This window comes from Galeopterus variegatus, unplaced genomic scaffold (genome assembly GCF_000696425.1).
Source record: "Galeopterus variegatus unplaced genomic scaffold, G_variegatus-3.0.2 Scaffold2105, whole genome shotgun sequence".
In the NCBI taxonomy this organism is placed as follows: Eukaryota; Metazoa; Chordata; class Mammalia; order Dermoptera; family Cynocephalidae; genus Galeopterus; species Galeopterus variegatus.
Genome location: NW_007728216.1, coordinates 126,775 through 148,114, shown reverse-complemented (window position 1 = coordinate 148,114; position 21,340 = coordinate 126,775). Strand labels below are relative to the sequence as shown.

The 21,340-nt window shown below is 38.9% G+C and overlaps 1 protein-coding gene and 1 pseudogene across 4 annotated transcripts in view; one reads left to right on the top strand and one right to left on the bottom strand.

Moving 5' to 3' along the window:
* The window catches only part of STK31 (serine/threonine kinase 31), a 100,651-nt gene that overhangs the window by 55,996 nt on the left and 23,315 nt on the right, over nt 1–21,340 (top strand). For all 4 annotated transcript variants that reach the window (XM_008580464.1, XM_008580461.1, XM_008580462.1 and 1 more), the window contains 6 exons: nt 10,481–10,582; nt 11,860–11,940; nt 16,129–16,254; nt 17,110–17,235; nt 17,408–17,494; nt 18,859–19,008. In XM_008580464.1, the coding sequence (XP_008578686.1) occupies nt 10,481–10,582; nt 11,860–11,940; nt 16,129–16,254; nt 17,110–17,235; nt 17,408–17,494; nt 18,859–19,008 (672 nt within the window). The remainder of the gene's footprint in view (nt 1–10,480; nt 10,583–11,859; nt 11,941–16,128; nt 16,255–17,109; nt 17,236–17,407; nt 17,495–18,858; nt 19,009–21,340) is intronic.
* Nucleotides 522–1,895, bottom strand: LOC103596766 (annotated as a pseudogene).

Here is a 21,340-nt window from a genome sequence, read left to right as displayed (position 1 = left end):
TTGTCTTTTTTCCGTGTCCGGCAACGGATCGCAACCCTCAGTGTTGCCCCCGTACCGGACCGGGGACCGGCAACGGGATCGCAAGCCTCGGCGTTGCTCCCGCGCCTCGCTCAGCCAGTGAGCGGGAGCCGGTCTGTATGTGGGATCCGAACCCTCGGACGGGAGCGCCGCCGCGCTTCCCAAGCGGCGCACTATCCAGTGCGCCACCGGGCTGGCCCCTCAGCAGTGTTTTGTAGTTCTTGTTGTAGAGTTCCTTCACCTCCTTGGTTAAATATATTCCTACATATTTCACTTTTTTGGTAGCTATTGTAAATGGGCTTGTTTTCCTGATTTCTTTTTCTGCTAGTAAATTGTAAGTATATAAAACACTATTGATTTTTTTTTTTTTTGAGTGCAGCCACCTTCACTGTAGGTTTTAATGGAAAAGGTAGTGAGATTCTTTCCCAAGGACATGCTGGAAACATGAAAAGCGAAGTGATAGAAACTGGGAATCCTTCCTCAGGCGACTTTTATCATATATTTCAGTTTCCTGAACCATCCCTGGTTATGACTCTTATGATTAAAAAGACATAGTCAAGCATTTGTAAAAGTCTGTCAGGTTCCTCATTAAAGCTGAGGTCACATGCTAGACACAGGTCGTCTGAAGGATAATTGAAGGATGGTGGCTAGTTGAGTCTAGTATGTTCTTTGGTGAGCAAATGAAGGGCCGACCTTACACTTAGAGCATGTTTAGAATGCCAAATATATAATCCAAGGTATGCCAGCACTCCCTTGTTGTCAGGATCTTCCGGGTAGTATATGGAGGTTCTGACTGCCCATCAGCACTCAGTGGCTTGTAGGTGCTGTTCGGGTTGAGGCTGGAGGAAGCAAAGTGTTTGTAGACCCCTTCTGTTGGCTCTGCATTGAAGTCTCCACAAATAATAAAGGGAAATCTTGGCTCTTGGGTAATGTTCTGCAGGTTCTGGAGAACATCACAAGCTTGAGCTGATCGAAACCTCTCCCAACTAGTGTTTTTTTAAGTGGATGACAGCAATGCAGAACTATCATCCTGACTTCTTGCACTCTAGGGTCTGTACAGTGGCCATCTTACTGGTTTTTAATGTCATGGCCATCAGCATAGGAGTGGTGAGAATAGGCACTGTTGACTAGCTTGAATTGGGTTTGGAGAATAAAAGGCATTTTGTAAAAAACAGACATCTTGTCCATTGTCATGTTCTACATCTATTCAAGGTGACCAGGACTTGGGAAGGAATGTGCCTTGATAGCCCAGTCTATTGAGGAGTGGTTGGAAGGTGTCAAAATATTGGTCCTCCTCTTGGAGGCACAATATATCAGGCTGGTAGGCTAAGATTTCTTCTAGGATGAGACATTTCCTTTCTTTCCACATGAGTGCTTCAACAGGGTATTGTACAAAGTTGTTTTTGCCTTCTTCATGAGCTTGGGCGAGGATGTTCCATTGCATAACCTTAATAGGTAGGTGGCTACTGGGGCAGTCTGTCTTCAGATCCACAGAATCCCTCTGGAACTGGGGACGTCAAGTATGCAGGACAGCCCTGAATTCCTTGAGAAGCTCTTTAGGATCAGTGGGCTCCAGATATTCTGGATCAGGTGACGGCAAATATTCTGGGTGCTGGGAGGCAGTGCCTCTCTTTGCGAGAGCACTACTGAGTCTGCTCACACTGCTTCCCATGGAACATGCTGTTCAGGAGCATGACCTTGTGGTGCCCAAGACTGCTGAGGCTGCTGCGAGGAGATGGGGGGGGGGATGCAGGTGGTGGTGGGGCAGTTGCTGGCAGGAACAACTTGCGGTGAAGCCCAGGAGAAGGCAGGAGGAGCAGGCCAGGAACGTCCCTCTGCAGCAGGGCCAAGCAGAGCTGCCACAGGCTCTGATACATGCCAGGTGCTGCCGCCACAACTGCTACAGCTTCTCCTGTGCCCAAGGAGTGGAGCCTGGCTGATGCTCAGGCCAGCAAGTTGAGGAGAGTGTCAGGATGGATGGTCCAAGGATTCTTCTTGACCTTTCTTACCCAGCCAAGTCCTGGGCAGCTGAGTCCAAGGGGGAGACCCAGGAGCTTTGCAGCTGGTTTGGCAATCTGATTTTTGTATATTGATTTTGTGTCCTGCATCTTTATTGAATTCATTTATCAGCTCTAAGAGTTTTTGGGTGGACTCTTTAGGTTTTTCTCTGTATAGGATCTTGTCATCTGCAAACAGGACACTTTGACTTCATCTTTTTCAATTTGGAAGCCTTTTCTTTCTTTCTCTTGCTTGATTCTTCTGGCTAGTACTTTTGATAACATGTTAAATAGGAGTGGTGAGAGTAGGCATCCTTGTTTTGTTCTTGTTCTTAAAGGAAGGGCTTTCAGTTTTTACACATTCAGGATGTTGGCAGTGGGGTTGTAATATATGGCTTTTATTGTGTTGAGATACTTTTATTCTATGTCCCGACCTGTGGGATATTCAACACAGACCCTGGAGGGGGGAGTGGGAATGGGATGGAAGCAAGAGACGTGAGAAATGGAGACAAGACAGTATTCTGATCAAGTCTCGTTTATTGGTTTGAAAGTTACAGCTTATGTAGGGAAAAAGCAGGCATGCTGCAAAGGGTCTGGAATGTAAAGATATGATAACATCTTGAGGAGAAACAAAGACAGGACATTCAAAGTAAAGGTTGCTGCCCAGAATGTTTATGGTTAAACAGTGTCTGGAGAAGGATAAAAGGTCACTTGCAAATTAACTTGCATAGCCAGGAGCAAGCAGTTTCTGGCACAAGCAGATTACAAGGCAACTGTCACGGCCACACAAAGAGGGGAGTGGGGCTGCTCGCTCCCAACAATTCTATATCTTCTTTATTGACAGTCTTTATCATGAAGGGATGTTGAATTTTGTCAAATGCTTCTTCTGTCTATTGAGATAATCTTATGGTTTTTGTCCTTGATTTTGTTGATGTGATATATTGTGTTTGTTGATTTGCATATGTTGAACCATCCTTGCCTCCCTAGGATGAATCCCACTTGATCATGGTGCATAATCTTTTTGATGTGATTTTGCATTCTGTTTGCTAATATTTTGTTGAGGATTTTTGAGTCTATGTTCACAAGGATATTGGCTTGTAATTTTCTTTTTTTGTTGTATTATTGTCTGATTTTGGTATCAGGCTGGCCTCATAGATTGAGCTTGGGAGAATGGCCTCTTTTTCAATTTTTTGGAATAGTTTGAAAAGTATTAGTATTAATTCTTCCTTAAAGGTTTGGTAGAATTCAACAGTGAAGCCATCTGGTCTTGGGCTTTTCTTTGTTGGGAGTCTGCTGATTACTGCTTCAGTCTTGTTGCTTGTTGCTTGTTATTGACCTGTTCAGGTTTTCTGTTTCTTCTTGATTCAGTCTTGGTAGTTTGTACATGTCCAGAACTTTATCCATTTCCTTGAAGTTTTCAAATTTGTTGGCACATAGTTGTTTGAAGTAGTAGTCTCTAATGATTCTTTGTATTTCTGTGGTATCCTTTTTCATTTCTGATTTTTGTTATTTGGGTCTTTTCTCTTCTTTTTTTAGTTAGCACAGCTAATGGTTTGTCTATTTTGTTTATCTTCTCTAAAAAACCAACTTTTTGTTTCATTGATATTTTATATCTTGTTCTGATCTCTATTTCATTTAGTTGTGCTCTGATCTTAATCATTTTTTTCCATCTACTAATTTTGGGATTGGATTGTTCTTGTTTTTCTAGTTCTTTGAAGAAGAAAAGCTAGGTTGTTTATTTGAAATCTTTCTGTTCTTTTGATATAAGCATTTATTTCAGTAAACTTCCCTCTTAGTACTGCTGTTGCAATATCTCACAGTTTAATGATGTGCCTTCATTTTCATTAGTTTCAAGACAATTTTTGATTTCTTGTTTAATTTCCTGTTTAACAGGAGCATGTTGTTTAATTTCCGTGTATTTGTAAAGTTTCCAAAGTTTCACTTGTTACTGATTTTTAGTTTTAATCCATTGTTGTCTGAAAAGATGCTTGAAATGATTTCAGTTTTTAAAAATTTGTTGAGACTTGATTTGTGACCTAATGTGGTCTATTCTGGAGAATGTTCCATGTGCTGATGAGAAGAATGGATATTCTGTAGTTGTTGAATGAAATGTTCTGGAGATGTCTGCCAAGTCCAGTTGGTCTAAAGTGTAGTTTAAATCCTGTGTTTCTCTGTTGATTTGTTGCCTAGATGATCTGTTCAGTGTTGAGAGAGGAGTATGAGGTACCCAACTATTACTGTATTGAGATTGATCTCTTCTCTTTTGGTCTAATAGTATTTGCTCTATATATCTGGGTGCTCCAATGTTGGGTGCATACATATTCATGATTGTTTTATTGTCTTGCTGGATGGATCTCTTTATCATTATATAATGACCTTCTTTGTCCTTTTTTATAGTTTTTGTTTTAAAGTCTATTTTGTCCAATATAAGAATAGCTACTCCTGCTTGTTTTTGGTTTCCATTTGTGTGGTATATCTTTTAACATACCTTCAATATTAGTCTGTGTGAGTCTTTATAAGTGAGGTGAGTTTCTTGTAGGCAGTATATAGTTGGGTCTATTTTTAAATCTATTCAGCCAGTCTATGTCTTTTGAGTGGGCAATTTAATCCATTTACATTTAAGGTTGTTACTTAGAGGTATTATCTTACTCCTGGTATTTTATTGGTTTTTGTATGGTTGTATTAAATATCTTTTTTCTTTCTTTCCTTTATATTGTTTGACTTCAGTGTTTGTTGGTTTTTTGAAGTGGTAAGATACAGTTTATTTCTCTTTCTCATTTGCATATCTGCTGTATCAGTGGATTTTGTTCTTTCTTGTGTATTCATGGTGGTGATCATCATTTTTTTGGATTCTAGATATAGGACACTCCTTTGAGGATTTCTTGTACAGATTTTGTGTTGGTGAACTCCCCTACTTTTTGTTTGTCTGGGAAACATACTATTTCTCCTTCATTTCTGAAGGATAGCTTTGCTAGGTATAGTATACTTGGCTGGCAGTTTTTTTCTTTTAGTACTTTGAATACATTATCCTATTCTCTTCTGGCCTGTAGGGTTTCTGCTGAGAAATCTGCTGTTAGTCTGATGGATACTCCCTTGTAGATGACTTGATACTTTTTCTTGCTGTTTTTAGAATTCTCTTTTTGTCTTTGACTTTTGACAATTTGACTCCAATGTATTTCAGAGAGGACCTTTTTAGATCAAATCTCTTTGAGGATCTATGAGCCTCTTGCATCTGGATGTCCACAGCTTTCCCAATACTGGGAAGTTTTCTGCTCTTATTTTGTTGAATAGGTTTTTCAGTGCCTTTTTTTTCTTCCCTTACTGGAATACCCATAATTAAGACATTTGTACACTTAAGATTGTCTATTAGCTCTTGTAGGTTTTCTTCATTTTTAAAAATTCTTTTTTATTTTTTTTGTTTGTATAAGTTGTTTCAAAAAGCTTGTCTTCAAGGTCAGAAATTCTTTCTTCTCCTTGCTGTAGCCTGTTGCTTCAGTTCTAAGTTGTATTTTTTTGTTGTTGAAAATTGAGTCCTTCAGTTCCAAGAGTTCTGCTGTGTTCTATCTCTTTATAAAGTTCTCCTTCAGATCCTGAACTGTTTTTCTTATTTCATGTGTCATGTATCTGAATTTTCTTGTATTTATCTTGTTGAGTTTCCTTAAGATTGTTGCTTGGAATTCCTTTTCAGTCATTTCATAGGTTTCTTGTGGTTTGGGGTCTACTTGAGAATTATTGTATTCCTTTGGGGGTGTCATTTTTTTTTCATATTTCTTGTATCCTTACGTTGTTGACTGGGCATCTGTTGAGCATTTACTTCTCATAGTCAGGAGTGGCTGTTGAGGAGGGAGACTTCCTCTTATAGATGTGTGTGTTTTATATTGACCTTTGGGTAGGGTGTTTTGGTTCTGGGCTGACTCAGTAGTATAGATTCTGTGTGGTAAATTTGACTATATTCAACGTCAGAATTATCTGTGTGTGCCTGCATGGCCTAGGCATTGGGGTACTCAGTAGTTCCTTGCTGAAGTGAGTGTCACTGGGTTGGATGATTGAAGTTGTGGGCAAGATCTCAGGCTCTTGGAGGAAGCACCTAGATGCCCTGTTCTCCATGGCTGTGGTGGTGACCCTGAGCCAACTCACTGGCAGTATGTCCTGTGACCCTCATAGGTGCATTGGAGTGATCTGAAGGTCCTTAGCATAAATGGACAATTCTTGGCATGATTTCTGGGTGTTGGGATTAGGACCTTAGGCTTTGAGGGGGTAGTGGGGTGCTCAGCAGCTCCTCAGCTAGACTGGGTGACTCATTGGTGTCACTGGGGCTTTGGGCAGAGCTCTGTATCCCAGGGTGATTGTTGGGGTACTCTGTAGCTTTGCTATTGAAGTGGGTGACACTGAGTGGGGTCATTGGATTTGTTTGTGGGGCCCTGTACTTTCAGGAGGGACACTGGCATGGTCTGCAGTACTGCTGTTGAAGTGGGGCACTCTGGGCAAGGTGTTAGCAGTTTGGGGTAGGTTCCTTTGCCCCCTAGAGGGATGCTGGGGCACCTTGTAGCTGTTTAGGTGAAGTGGCCTCTCTGAGCAAGGCCACTGCAGTTGTGGACAGGCCCCTGTGATGCTAAGAGTGTTACTAGGATACCCTGGATCTCCTCAGTTGGGGTGTGCTGCCCCATATAAAGTCGCTGGGCCTGTGGCTCCCAAGGCAGATGCCAGATCCCTTTGAAGCCCCCTTGCTGGGGTGGGCAGCCCAATGTGGGGTCACTGATGCTGCAGATGTGTGTCTGTACCCAAGAGAGGCATATAAGTCCTCCACTACTTCTTCATGGTTGTAATAATTGCAAGAGCACCTCACCAAAGAAAGTAGGATTTCCAGCATTGGCTAGAGGCTCTGATTAGGCAGCTTTCGACTCTGTACAGTGTGCATGATGACCCCCTCCTTCCTGAGGGTGGCACCCTCACTGGAGTTGACCAGCTATTCTTAGGGTGCATGACACCGCGCAGATGTGGGTGTAGGCAACTCAGTGCAGTGATGTGGCCTCAGGGGACTGGAACTGCTGCTGGGGCCAGAGTGAAATGTTCTGAATGTTGGGGCTGATCTCAAATTTGCGATTGCCGTAGTAGCCTAGGGTCTTTGGGGTTGGGAACGGTTTTTGCATGTGTTGCTCCCTGGGTCAATTCAGTTGTGTGTGACCCCAGGAATTCCCAGCACTGAGTGCCTGGCTGCAGGGGCCTCCCCTGAGAGAGGTGAATGGGTTCTCCTGCCCCTCTTCACAGCTATAAGTATTGTGCAGGCATCCTACCAACATAGGTGCGGTCACTGGCCTCAGGCAAACCTGAATAGGCTGCTTGCTTTCTGGGTCTGGAGGGTACACTTTTTTTTTTTCCTTTTTTGTCTTTTTTTCGTGACCGGCAACGGATCGCAACCCTCAGTGTTGCGCCCGTACCGGACCGGGACCGGCAACGGGATCGCAACCCTCGGCGTTGCTCCCGCACCTCGCTCAGCCAGTGAGCGGGAACCGGTCTGTATGTGGGATCCGAACCCTCGGTGGGAGCGCCGCCGCACTTCCCAAGCGGTGCACTGTACCAGTGCGCCACCGGGCCGGCCCACATTTTGTTTTATATACTTTGTTTTTTCTCTGTGTATGTAATAAAATTGAGATTACAGTAATATTGTAAACATTTTCCCATGTCATTAAATGTTCTTTAAAGACATTTAAAGACATGCCTACCTTGGTTTTTAGTAACATGAACATTTTAGGATAATTTTTAAAACTCTTGGTTTGAACTGTTATGTATTATACTACAAACCTATTACATGCAGGTGATAGGGTACTCCTCCAAAGGTAGAATTTTGTCATAAAGTATCTTTAAGGTCATGATGTCTTTTGTTAACTCTCTTTTTATTGCTGGACATAATATTTCTTGCAAGTATTTAAGGATGTTTTTATACGATAATAGGGCTGGAGGGATTATGATGCTTGAATTTGAACTAACCTCCTTCCTTAGCCTTGAAAATTTGTACATAAGCTGGTAATTCTTAGTGTTCCTTTGAGGATATGATTTGTGTACAGAAGAGACCTATATCATGTCTTCATCTAACTGGAATTATCTCTCTTCCTTTCCTGAGCACCTAACAGTGGGTATGGTGGGGACCATTTTAGAACTAATTTCATAGTTTAAGAGTTTTCCAGTTTTATCCTATTCTGAACTGTGGGGAAGGTGGTCTGTTTTAGTTTAATTTATCAGCTTTTGGAGAAATGTGCCTAACTTTTAAAGCATAAATACCTTTTAAGGTAGCTTCTTTATTATTGTTAGAGTTTTATGGAGTCTTTGTGAGTCCTTTTTCCCTCTAGTACATACTTCACACATTTACTCATCCTTTTTTGTTATTGTTTTTAACCAAATCTCATGTAGAACAAAATTCCATGGAATTCAATTGTATTATGGTTACTATTCCTTTATTTTTTTATTTAAAAATTTTTTTAACATTTACTTGTATATTTTTTGTGAGGTACAGTGTGTTGTTTCAATATATACATATACTGTACAATGATTCACTTATGATAGATAGCACTGCTTTGTACCTGTTAGCCCACCACTTCTCTTCCTCCCTGTCCTCCCCTTCTCGCCTCTGGTAAACGTTATTCTACTCTCTACTTCTATGAGAAGCAATTTTTTTTTTTTTTAGATTCAACATAAGGGTGAGATCATGTGATTTTCATCTTTCTGTGCCAGACTTCACTTAACATGATGGTTTCCAGTTCCATTCATGTTGCTGCAAATGATAGGATATAATTTCTTTTTATAGCTAAGTAGTGTTCCATTGTGTGTATATATATCACAGTTTTTAATCCATTCATCCATTGATGGGCATTTAGGTTGGTTTCATCTCTTTGCTATTGTGAATAGCATTGTGATGAACATGGGAGTGTAGTTGTCTTTTTGATATATGGATTTAATCTCCTTTGGTTGTAGGCACAGTAGTGGGATTGCTGGGTCATAAGGTAGATCTATATTTTTAGTTCTCTGAGAAACTTCTGTATTGTTTTCCACAGTGGCTATACCAATTTATATTTCCACTGTATTAGTCTATTTCTGTTGCTTATTACAGAAATTCCTGAAACTGGGTAATTTATTAAAAAACAATATTTATTCCTTATAATTTTGGAGGCTGGGAAGTCCAAAGTCTAAGGAACACATCTGGTGAGAGCCTCATTTGTGGGTAGTTACTCTTCACAGCACAGGAGGGTGTCACATGGCAGATGGCAGAAGCACAGAGAGAGCAAGAGCTCTTCATGCACTCTCCTTTTAAAGCCCTCAGAACCAAGTCTGTGACCACCATTAAACCATCAACTTATTAACCCATTTACTTGAATGTGGTCCTCACAATCTAATCACCTCTTCAAGGCCCCTCCTTTCAGTTACCATAATAGGATTTCCTACTCTCTTAACACTGTCACGGTGGGGTGAAGTTTCTAATACATGGAATTTGGGGGAAATAATTCAGTCCACAGCACCCACCAACAGTGTAGGAATGTTCTCTTTTTTGTGCATCCTCACTCTCATGTGTGATTTTCTGTCTTGTTTATAATAGCCATTCCAATTGGGGTGAGATGATAGCTCATTGTGGTTTTAATTTACGTTTCCCTGATGATGAGTGATTTTGAGAATTTTTTCACATGCTTGTTTGCCATTTGTATGTCTTCTTTTGAGAAATGTCTGTTCAGGTCCTTTGCCTATTTTTAAATTGTTGAATTGTTTGAGTTCCTTATTTATTTTTTGCTGTTGAGTTGTTTGAGTTGCTTATATATTCTGGATATTAGCTCTTTGTCAGATATGTAGTTTACAAACATTTCCTCCCATTTGCTTCACTTTGTTGATAGTGTCCCTTGCTGCACAGAAGCTTTTTAGCTTGATGTAGTCCTCTTTATGTATTTTTGCTTTAGTTGTCTGTGCCTTTGTAGTCTTGCTCCAAAAAGCACTGTCCACTCCCATTTTGTGTAGCATTCTCCTGTTTTCTTCTAGTAGTTTCATAGTTTTGGGTCTTAAATTTAGGTCTTTAATTGATTTTGAATTGATTTTTGTGTACAGTGAGAGATAGGGTCTGATTTTAGTCTTTTGCATGTGGATATCCAGTTTTCCCAGCATCTGGTTGCTGTTCTTTACATTTATTTTATGATGGTAGTTGTTGATTTTTATTACAAAGAAAATCTACAGCAAATTAATAGACAAGTCTACACAGTTTATTTTATGTCTTTATATTTTACAGATCCTTTTTGTAGGTTTTGGAAAGGTCTGATCTGAGTTAATTCAACAAGTGTTATGAAGGTTTATATATGCTAGGTACTGAAGGATACATAGAAATCATACAGATCTATTTACTATAGAAGTTATATTAATTCTTATAGGAAGACTTGTTTTCAGTCTACTTTAATAAGCCTGTAAAACCACTTTTTTCTTTCTGATTAAAGTCTGATGACTGTGATGGATCTGAAATTGAGAAAATGAAACAAGAAATAACTCAGTTACGCAATAGAGTGTTTCAGGAAATTTATCATGAGAGGGAGGAATATGTAAGTATTTGATTCTTTGAAATTTTAAATTAGGATTTCCTCCAGAAATTGAATTCATATATTCATTCTATGAAGTGGGCTATAATCACAAGGCTAGTGTTGTTATATTGACATAGTAATGTTTATGTGAATTTAGAAATTAATTTTTGATGACAAAATAACTCATAATCATTGTACCAATGTGGAAATCACACAAAATTATAAAGAAGAAAAAAAATCACATATAATTTTTCCACTCAGTAGTAATAGTAGTAATCACTGTTAACTTTTGACTTCCTTTTAGTCTTTTTTCTGCTTGTTTTTAGAATTGAGATTATAGCACAAATGTTTTGCATACTGTTTTTTTTTGTTTAACATAAAGCCTAAAGATTTTCTTCTTCATGTAAAATCTATATGAACATCATTTAGCGTAATTTCACAATGAAAACACTAATGGAGCAGTGTAATTTAGCTGAAGAATGTAACAAAGTTAAACAACCTGGTTTTGGGGGTAAGTTACATCTTTAAGTCTCCATTGTACCACTAATTTTTGTTACCCTGGGAGAATCAGTTAGTGTATTTTCTCTTTAAAATGGAGAGAATATTGTATTTTATGTCCAAGGATGTTATGGGAAGAAATTAGTTAAGAAACAATGCTTTGAAAATAAAAATACTGTGAAAATAAGAGGCATTTTAAGTGTTATGCTTTATTTAGCAAACCTGACTATCTGTAATACCTTATGCACCTTGGATTAAAATATCCATCCCACAGTGATTTGACAAATCTTTAGAAGTTTTGCTTAATAAACATGTGATAAATGGCTTTTGTTTTGTAAGGATACTGTTCTCACGTTTGCTTCAAAGTGACTTATGTAGAGCTATATATTTATTTTTTCTCTCAAGGCTTTTATGATTTTTTTCCTCTCCTATATGAAACAGCTTTTATTTTTAAATGTCATTGTGTTCTTAATATTTTGAGAAATAATATTGATGTTTTTTTCACAGTTTTCACTTTAGTTTGTAAGAGTGTTTGACCTTAGGCAAGATTTTGTGTTTAAATATGTAGACAAAGCTTAAAATTGATTACTGAGTTTTTTATCTCTTAGTAGGATGGTAATTTAGATCCAAAGTGATTCTTAGTTTTCATTTGATATTTCTTGAAGTAGAAAGCAAAATCAGTGATTATATATCATTAGATATGTAATAAGACAGATACTGATATGTTTTTTCCTGAAGAGCACCATATTGCAATTGAACATATATTGATCTGTAATAAAATATATGTTTTTTAACTTTAGGAGAAGCTGAATAGTTTGGCACAGAAGTGGTTTCCTGAGCTGCCTCTGATTTATCCTGAAATAGGATTACTTGAGTACATGGTAAGCTTTGTTTTCTTTGATAATTACTACTCTATAGAGAGTGTTAAAAAGTGATGATGTTAAAATTGTGTATCAGTTTTAAAATTGTAGTATCCTTTCTATAAAAATGTTCCTGAAGAATAGTTTCTGAGTTTTACAAGGACTTTTTCTTAAGACTGTCTTTAATAGTTGCATAGTGCATATTTTTATTTTTCTGTTCTTTTGCGTGTTTTCCTCTGTTTTCTTTTCTTCATCCTCACTGAATTTGTTGCATAACATTTATTTGAGTTATGGGTGTTTTTTTGGAGTGATAAAACAGCATTTTAACTGCTGTTTCAAGAGTTAGGATATAAACAGGATAATAGTGCTAACCATGAGGAATTTTCTTTTAAGTTAAAGCAGGGTGGGAAAAAGTTCTAGAGAAGCTGATTAGGGTATTAATTAGAGATGTTGAGGTGGGTATGATTTTCTAGGCAGATAGGATTCAAAGCCTCAGAAATCAGCATATTAGACAGAGGGGTGGTATGGAACAGGGTTGGTAAACTGGCTCTCAGGGCAGAATCTATTAGCTCTGTGTTTTATATTGCCTGCTAGGGGATGAGGGACTAGATAAGATATTTATTCTTTAAGTGTCATTAAGTCCATGATAATAGCTTAAATATAGTACAAAAAGGGATGATCATGTAGACATGTGAGTTTATTCTCATAAATATGTAAAATTAAAGTTCTCTAAATTAAACAATTACTGTAAAGCTTTTCCAGACTTGACTTTCCTTGCATCTATTAAAGTCTGGCTTAGAGACTGTATTATGTAGTATAGGCATGTGAATGTGTAGTGCCATATAGGATCTGAAACTTAATTTTTAAAAATAGGCTAATCTACTTTATTGTGGAAGATTATAAAAGATTTAAATCATGGCCTACGGAAGCCTTTAATGACTTTAAGATATTGAACTGTAATGTATGCTTAGGGATTCTTTGTAGGTTGATTATGTATTATGGATTACTTTAATATACTGAAAATGCTTTAAAAAAAAAACCTAGGAGGGCTGTAACACCCTCCATCCGGAAGCAGGAAAGAGAGAACACCCAGCAAGCATCCTTTGGTATGTTCTGAGATTAATGGGCAGATAATTCTTTTAAAGGTAAGTCTAAGTTCTTCTGATTTGTGGGAGTTTTAAGAAGAATCAAGGGGAGTAGTGATGTTACTTTTCAGGGTCCTCGGCAAGGAGCTGAGGTCTGCAGCCCCCTCCATGCAGAAGCAAGCAAGAGAGAATGCCCGGGGTCTTAGGCAAGGAGCCAAGCGTAGTACCCTCTACCTAAAAGCAGACAAGAAAACATGCCGAAAACATCACTTCCACAAGGGTGGCCCACCACAGCCACCACCATAGCCACAGTTGCCTAAAAAGCTGCTTGACACCACAGCAGTAGCCACAGCCACCATGCAGGTAGCCCACTGGACACTCGACTGCATTGACGTGAGGAGAATTGTGAGTGGAGACTGGAAAAAGAAGAGGACATCTCTCTCCCCAAAGCCTACTCCAGAATAATAGAAGCAGTTGGTCTTCCAGACGACCAGTGTAGAGCTACTAGAAATACGAAAATCCAAGAAAATATGACACTACCAAAAGAATACAGTAATTCTCAAATACCAGAGCAAATACCAAGTCATACTGGCAAAACTCAGAAACAAAGAGAGAATCTTATAAGAAGATTCTTAGAAAAGAATCTTAAAGATTCTTAAAGAATCTTAAAGAATCTTAAAAGAAAAGCGTCAAGTCACCTATACGGGAGCCCCTATCAGACTAACAGCAGGCTTCTCAACAGAAAACTCTACAGGCCTGGAGAAGATGGAATGATATATTCAAAACACTAAAAGAAAAGAACTGCCAGCCAAGAATACTATATCCAGCAAGGCTATCCCTCACAAATGAGGGGAAAAATAGTGTATTTTCCAGATAAACAAAAACTGCAGGAGTTCACCACACAACCAGTCCTACAAGAAATCCTCAAGGAAGTCCTGCATCTGGAATCCACAAAATGATAATCACTACCACGAATATGCAAGAAAGACCAAAACCAGAACAAAAATGCAAATGGAAAGAGAAAGAAACTAAATGTCACCACCAGAAAAAACCACAATGTCAATGTAGTATAAAGCCTCTGCTTTATTTCTGATTTTAGTAGTTTTGTTCTTCTCTCTTTTTTTCTTGGTTTAGCTAAAGGTGTGCAAATTTTGTTGATCTTTTTAAAGAATCAACTTTTGTTTTTGTTGATTTTCTCCATTGTTTTTTAATTCCCTATTTCATATATTTCTGTTATAATCTTTGTTTTTTTCTACTTATCTTTGCTTTTGGCTTAGTTTGCTCTACTTTTTCTATTTTCTTAAGGTAGAAGTTTACATCACTGGTTTGAGGTTTTTCTTATTTTTAATATAGGTGTTTACAAGTATAAATTTTCCTTTAAGCACTGCATGAGCCCTGCATCCTATAAGTTTTGATATGTTGTGTTTTGATTTTTATCTCAACGTACTGTTCAATTTCCTTGTGATTTTTCTTTTTTAGCTATTGTTTACTTAGGAGAATGTTTTTTAATTTCCACACATTTGTGAATTTTCTAAACTTCCTTCTGTTATTGTGGTCAGAGAACATATTTTCTATTATGTTATTTATTTACTTATTTAAAGGAAAGATTTCAACAACAACCACAAAAAAGTTCATGGAAAGATTTCCATTTCAATTCTATTTTTTCACTTTTTGAAGTCCTTTGTGTTTGTTTTCTGTTCTATTGATTTTTTTATGCAATTTATGTTACTAAACCTAGATATTTAATTTCCGTTCTTGATTTCTTTATATTAAGTGGACTTGTTGATTTGCTTAGAAGTTAATTTTCCTTGGGGGGGGAGGGAGGTTGGGGGATAATTGGAAGGGGACAAAGGGTACAAAAGCAATTTCTGGTAATGGATATGTCCCCAATATGAATCTGGCCCCACATCATGAGCAGGAGGGGGGACAATCAGCTTTGTATCTCATGAATATTTGAAATAAATAAATAAATAAAAAATAAAAATGAGAAACTAAAAAGAAAAGAAATTAATTTGCCTTTTAAAAGTTTATTCATGGGCTGGCCCAGTGGCGTACTGCTACAGTGCGCCGCTTGGGAGCGTGGTGGCGCTCCCGCCGAGGGTTCGGATCCCACATACAGACCGGTTCCCGCTCACTGGCTGAGAGAGGGGTGGGAGCAACACCGAGGGTTGCGATCCCGTTGCCGGTCCCGGTCCGGTACGGGCGCGACGCTGAGGGTTGCAATCCGTTGCCGGACACGAAAAAAGACAAAAAGGAAAAAAAAAAGTTTATTCATGTTCCTCTGTTGAAATTAATTTGATATTGCATGCCTTTGGAAGGCTTTAGAGAGCTATTTCAAATAATTTTAGAGATTATAGAATGAAATATGTAAATTTTAATAAGTTTTATATTGCCAGTTTTTGTGAAAATTTGAAGCCCTATGTTCTGTAGAATATTTTGTTATTCATCTGTTATTCAGTTTATGTACTTGTTATTTGAACAAATAAACGTGCATATCCTTGTTTAGAAAGAAAACTAAAAAACCACACTACAATTCCTCCTGCTAAAACTACACTGCAATAAAACTTAGCTTGATTTAAAATGTTGACCAGCATATTTTAGTGCAAAAAATTATTCCTTTTAAAAAGTAACAGAAATATCTAGTCGAATTAAAATATTTGAAAGCCATTTTCACTTTGGAGGACTCCCCTTCAAGCAGAGGCAGAGGTGTTAGAGTTACTTCATAGTAGTCATATTTTTTAGACCTTTCTCATTCCTGTTGTACAACTACTTTTTTTTTTTTTTTTTTACTAATTATTATTTTAATATTTTTAGGAAACGCATGAGGTCTTTCAGGTAACATTAGGATTCCATGGAAGCATGTCTTGTTAATCCTAGTCATCTCCAGAATCTGTTATAGAATGGTAGCAGTGACTAAATGTATGATGATTGCACTTTAGGTAGGAGGAGTTCAGGAGCCAGGAAATGGAAAAATATATAAAATGTTAAACATCTTTATCTTATTGGTTTTTTTAGTAGGGTTGATGATGTCTAATCCATCTAATAGCATGTAACTAACTATGTTGGTAACTAAAAGTGCTAATATTGTTTGGATTCTTCAACTGTAATAAAAACTTGTACCTAGAACTCTGGTGGCCTTCTTACCATGAGCTTGGAACGGGATCTTTTTGATGCTGAGCCCATGAAGGGACTTAGCAGCAAGCGTCCTTTGGTATGTTCTGAGATTAATGGGCAGATAATTCTTTTAAAGGTAAGTCTAAGTTCTTCTGATTTGTGGGAGTTTAAGAAGAATCAAGGGGAGTAGTGATGTTACTTTTCAGGAAAGAATAAAACCTACTGTTTTCTGAAATATTTAGTTGACTGGCATGATGATTGTATTTCCAGTTTGGATGCCAGAACTAATTTTGACTTTAAAGTTTGCCTCATTTCTCTAAATAATATATGTCTTTAATAGGATATACTTGCTTTCTATTTTTGGGTGAACTTATATTCTGTCCAAATCTTACTATTCTTGGGCCGGCCCCTTGGCTAATTCGGGATGGCCAGTGCACTCACTGGCTGAGCGTTGTGCGGACGACACTGTGCCGAGGGTTGTGATCCCCTTACCAGTCGCAAAAAAAAAAAATCTTACTTTTCTTACATTTCTCTTTGAAATCCCAGGTTGCCAAAATGGTATTTTACTCCTTTATTTCTTCTCTTCATTGATCTGGGAAACTTTAATTATGATAATAGGATAATTAATTTGGCCTTAGTGGCTATGAATCCTAGAATGTATAGAAAGCTACAGGTAGAATTGTTCTCTCCTTTTCAAATTATAGCATTCAAAGCAGATAGAAAAGGTACTTTTAAAAAATAAAATTAGGGCCGGCCCCGTGGCTCACTGGGGAGAGTGTGGTGCTGGTGATGCCGAGGCCACGGGTTCAGATAGGGATTGGCCGGTGACCACACTGTGCCGAGGGTTGCTATCCCCTTACCGGTCAGGAAAAAAAAAATTAGATGTAATTTAACATATAAAATTCATTTATTATGTTTAATTTAGAATGGTGTATATTTAGAGGGGGAATTTTAATTCTGGAATTACTAGTGTCTCTTTTTTTGGTACAAGGGCTATTCTGTGGATATTGACACAGAAGCCAGGGTGATTCAGAGAGCAGCCACCTATCACAGAACTTGGAGAGAAGCTAAAGAAGAGTCTGGGTTACTACCATTGATATTCCTGTTTTTGTGTAAGGTAAAGGCTATTGCAAAAAACATTTCATTTAAAGTAAGTTTTAGCCCCAAGTTTTAGAGTAGTAATTCATTCCTTTAACATAAAGCAAAAATTATCTTGTAGAATCAGTGTATACTAAAAATATGTTGAATAGTTTTTCACTTTGAGTCACATTCTCTGTTTTGCTTCTTAGTCTGATCCTATCGTTTATCTGATGGTCCCATACTATCCGAGGGCAAGTCTGAGTGCTATTCAAGCCTATATGCCTTTAACTTCAGAAGTAAGTAAAAAAACGTTTCCATGGATATATATATATATATATATATTTTTTTTTTTTCCTTTTTGTCTTTTTTCATGACCGGTAACGGGATCGCAACCCTCGGTGTCGCGCCCGCACCGTGCTCCATCAGTGAGCGGACCGGTCTCTATATGGGATCTGAACCCTTGGCGGGAGCGCTGCCGCGCTCCCAAGCACCGCACTCTACCGAGTGTGCCACTGGGCCAGCCCTCCATGGATATATTAAAGGAGAAAATAACATCTAATATTTACTAAGGGCATACTCCACGCTATGTACTGTGTAAAATTTTGACTTGTGTTATTCTATTTGTCACATCAACCCTGTGATATGAGTTATCTTATTATACAGATGAGAAAAATCAGGCTTAGAGGGATTAAGTGACTTGTACAGAGTTCTTCATTCAGAGGTAGAGTTGGGACTTGAAATTAGGTCTTTCTGATTCCAAATTTCAATCTCATAACTATTAAGCTGTGTTGTATGTAAATTGCCTAGACCAACACTTGGTATTATAAATGCTTAAGGGGCAGCTTTAATTTTTATCATTGTAAACTTAGAATTAGTAATAACAATAAAGGAGGCCCTAATTCTTTCTACCTATTACACTATTTCAGTATCTTCTTTTTTAGATGCTTTACGTTGTTGTTATTTGTAATCTAAGTCTTCTTAGAAACTGTAGAATATATACATGACTGTATATATATATATATACAGGCATCTCTTGATATCTGTGGGGGATTGGTTCTAGGACCTTCTGTGGACAACAGAATCTGTGAATGCTCAAATCCCTGGTACAAAATGGCATAGCATTTGCATATAAGCCTATGTACATCCTCCTGTATACTTTAAATCATCTCTAGGTTACTTATAATACCTAATTAAATGTAAATGCTATGTATATAGTTGTTATACTGTTTTGTTTAGGGAATGATGACAAGAAGAAAATTCTGTACATGTTTAGTACAGATGCGGTTTTTTTTCTGAATATTTTCAGTCTCTAGTTCATTGAATCCATGATGCAGAACCTGTGGACATGGAGGTTTTGCATATATATATATATATAAATATATATATATATATATATGGGTACTTCAAAAAGTTCATGGAAAAATAGAATAGAAAGATAATACAAATCTTTCCACAAACTTTTTGAAGTATTCTTGTATATATAGCCACCAGTTACATAATAAAGGCTTTATCTAGACTTTAATTCTTTCTCTGTGTTGTTAAAAGTTCATTTGGAGGAAGCTTTGCTCACTTCTGGAAGAGTCTTTTAATTAGAGAAAAGATTCATTTATTAAAATGATCTGCCTACTTTCTGACTTCTTTTGTCTGTACTTATCTATAGGAGGCTTTAAAGGTCATGAAAGGTGTTGCCCAGGGTCTGCATACATTGCACAAGGCTGGCATAATTCATGGATCACTTCATCAGAACAATGTATTTGCTTTAAACCGTGAACAAGGAATTGTTGGAGATTTTGACTTCACCAAATCTGTGGTAAAATATCATGGTTTTATAAATAGATTTTATACTTCATTTGATATTATTGGGCAGGAGTTCAGCACTTATATGTTATATGATAATTTATTATAAGTTCTGTGCCTTCAGTTAAGATGCCTCAGGTAGTGTAAGCAATTATTTGTTACCAACTAGGTGCTGGAACAAGAGTTTCTATGTTTGTGCATTTTATATTTTAACCATAAGTCTTAGGAGCAACCTGATATTATACTTGATGTTTTTGACAACATTAGTCATTCATTATTTTGTCATCATCAGGAAAAATTTAATTGCTAGAAAATATGCAAGGAAAACTAGGTGGCCATCTCCCAAGCTCCCTCTGCTGGTGTCCTCCCCAGTAGATTAAATTTAAATATCCATACTTAGCTATATTTTATTTAGTTATTTATTTTTAAGTTTGAGTTATTTGCAGAATCCCTCTGTATTTATTTATTTTATTTGTTATTAGCATATTCATTGTTATAAATCATACTTATTCTTTATGCCCCTTATCAAATCTTCCCCCTTCCCCTTCTTCCTCCCCCTATTTTCCTTTCCCTCCCCACTAATAACCATAGATTTAGTCTTTCCCTCTGATAGATTAACTGTTCTCCTGTTGGCTTGCTGCCTAAATGATCTGTCCAGTACTGAGACAGGTGTGATCAAGTCCTCTCCTATTATCATAAATTAAATGCTGCTTCTGTTACTCTGGAGTGTGCTTTGTGGAGAGAGAGAGGACCTCTTCTTTTTTTTTGGTCTCCTCTGGTGCCTGTCCTTGTGTCAACACAGTTGAGAGTCTGGTGTGACATCTGCACAGTGGCTGTGACCGCTGCTATAGAGAATAGCTGCTTTTGTGGCAGTGATGGCAATTGCACTGGCTGTGGTGGGCTACCCGTGTAGAAATGGTGTTTTTGGTGTGCTGTGTATCTGGTTGTGGCTGGGTTTAGCTTCCACTGGCTCCATGCTTCAGGACCGTGGCAGGAGCCAGGGCAGTGGCAGCAGCTTGCCTAGTTGCAGCTGGGTTCAGCTTACCCTGGATCCATGCCTCAGGACCTCAGCGGGGCCCTGGGGCAATGGTGGCAGCTTGCCTAGTTGTGGCTGGGTTTGGCTTTCCCTGGTTCCGTGCCTCAGTCTAAGATGTTGTTGCAGAGCAATTGTGGGGGGAGGGGAAGAAAGAAAGGGAGAGGGGAATAGGGTGAGAAGAGGAGGTAGGAGGGGGAGTGTGATCAAGGCGTATGGCACCCCCTTATTCCGGCTGGGGAGACCTGGGGGCTTCCAGCAGTGGCTCAGTCATTGCTTGGCTGGATGAAGATGTGCAGATGTCGGGGGAGTGTAACCAAAGCCCTTGGCCCCCCACTGCCCTGGCTCGGGATCCTGGGGCACTTCCTGCGATGGCTTGGTGATTGTCGCTGGGTTGCTTGTGGATGTTGGGGGAATGTGTCTGAGGCCTTTGGCTCCCCATTGCCCTGGCTTGGAAGCCTAGGGCTATCCTGTGGTGGCTCAGTGGTTGTTGATAGGCAGTTGTGGATGTTTGGGAGGTGTAGCTGAGGCCCGCATGCCCCCACCACCTTGGCTTGGGAGCCTGGGGAGCTTCCTGTGGTGGCTCAGTGATTGTCACTGGGCTGGTTGTGGATGTGGGGGATGTGTGGCAGAGGCCCTCAGCCCTCCCCCATCCCTGGCTTGGGAGCCCAGGGAGCTTCTGGTTCTTCTAGATTTGTAGGTGTTCTTTGGTGGTGTTAGAGATTTACTAGTTAATATCAAACTTTGTCTCTGATCTGTGGGTATTTTGTTTTTTCTCTCAGTTCTGTGTTGGATTATTCACTGTTCCCACCACTTAAACTCTGCACTGGAACTAATTTGTTCTTTGCTTACTTGTAAAATGGAGGAACTTCCTGTGGGGAGCAGCACTTGAGCCCTGTAGTTGAGCTAAATTGCTTCATTGCTGCTGATTCCCTGGGGGGAGGCTTTTTGTACAGCTCAGGTTTTTTTTTTTTTTTTTTTTTTTTGTCTTTTTTCGTGTCCGGCAACGGATCACAACCCTCAATGTCGCGCCCACACCGGACCGGGACCAGCAACGGGATCGCAACCCTCGGCGCTGCCCCCGCACCTCGCTCAGCCAGTGAGCGGGAACCGGTCTGTATGTGGGATCCGAACCCTCGGCGGGAGCGCTGCCCTGCTTCCCAAGCGGCGCACTGTAGCAGCGCGCCACTGGGCCGGCCCTACAGCTCAGGTTTTAATGGTTGACCTTGTATGTATTTCTGGGAGCAGCAATTCCCTATTTATTTTAATTGACAAATAAAAATTATATATATTTATTGTGTACAACATGATG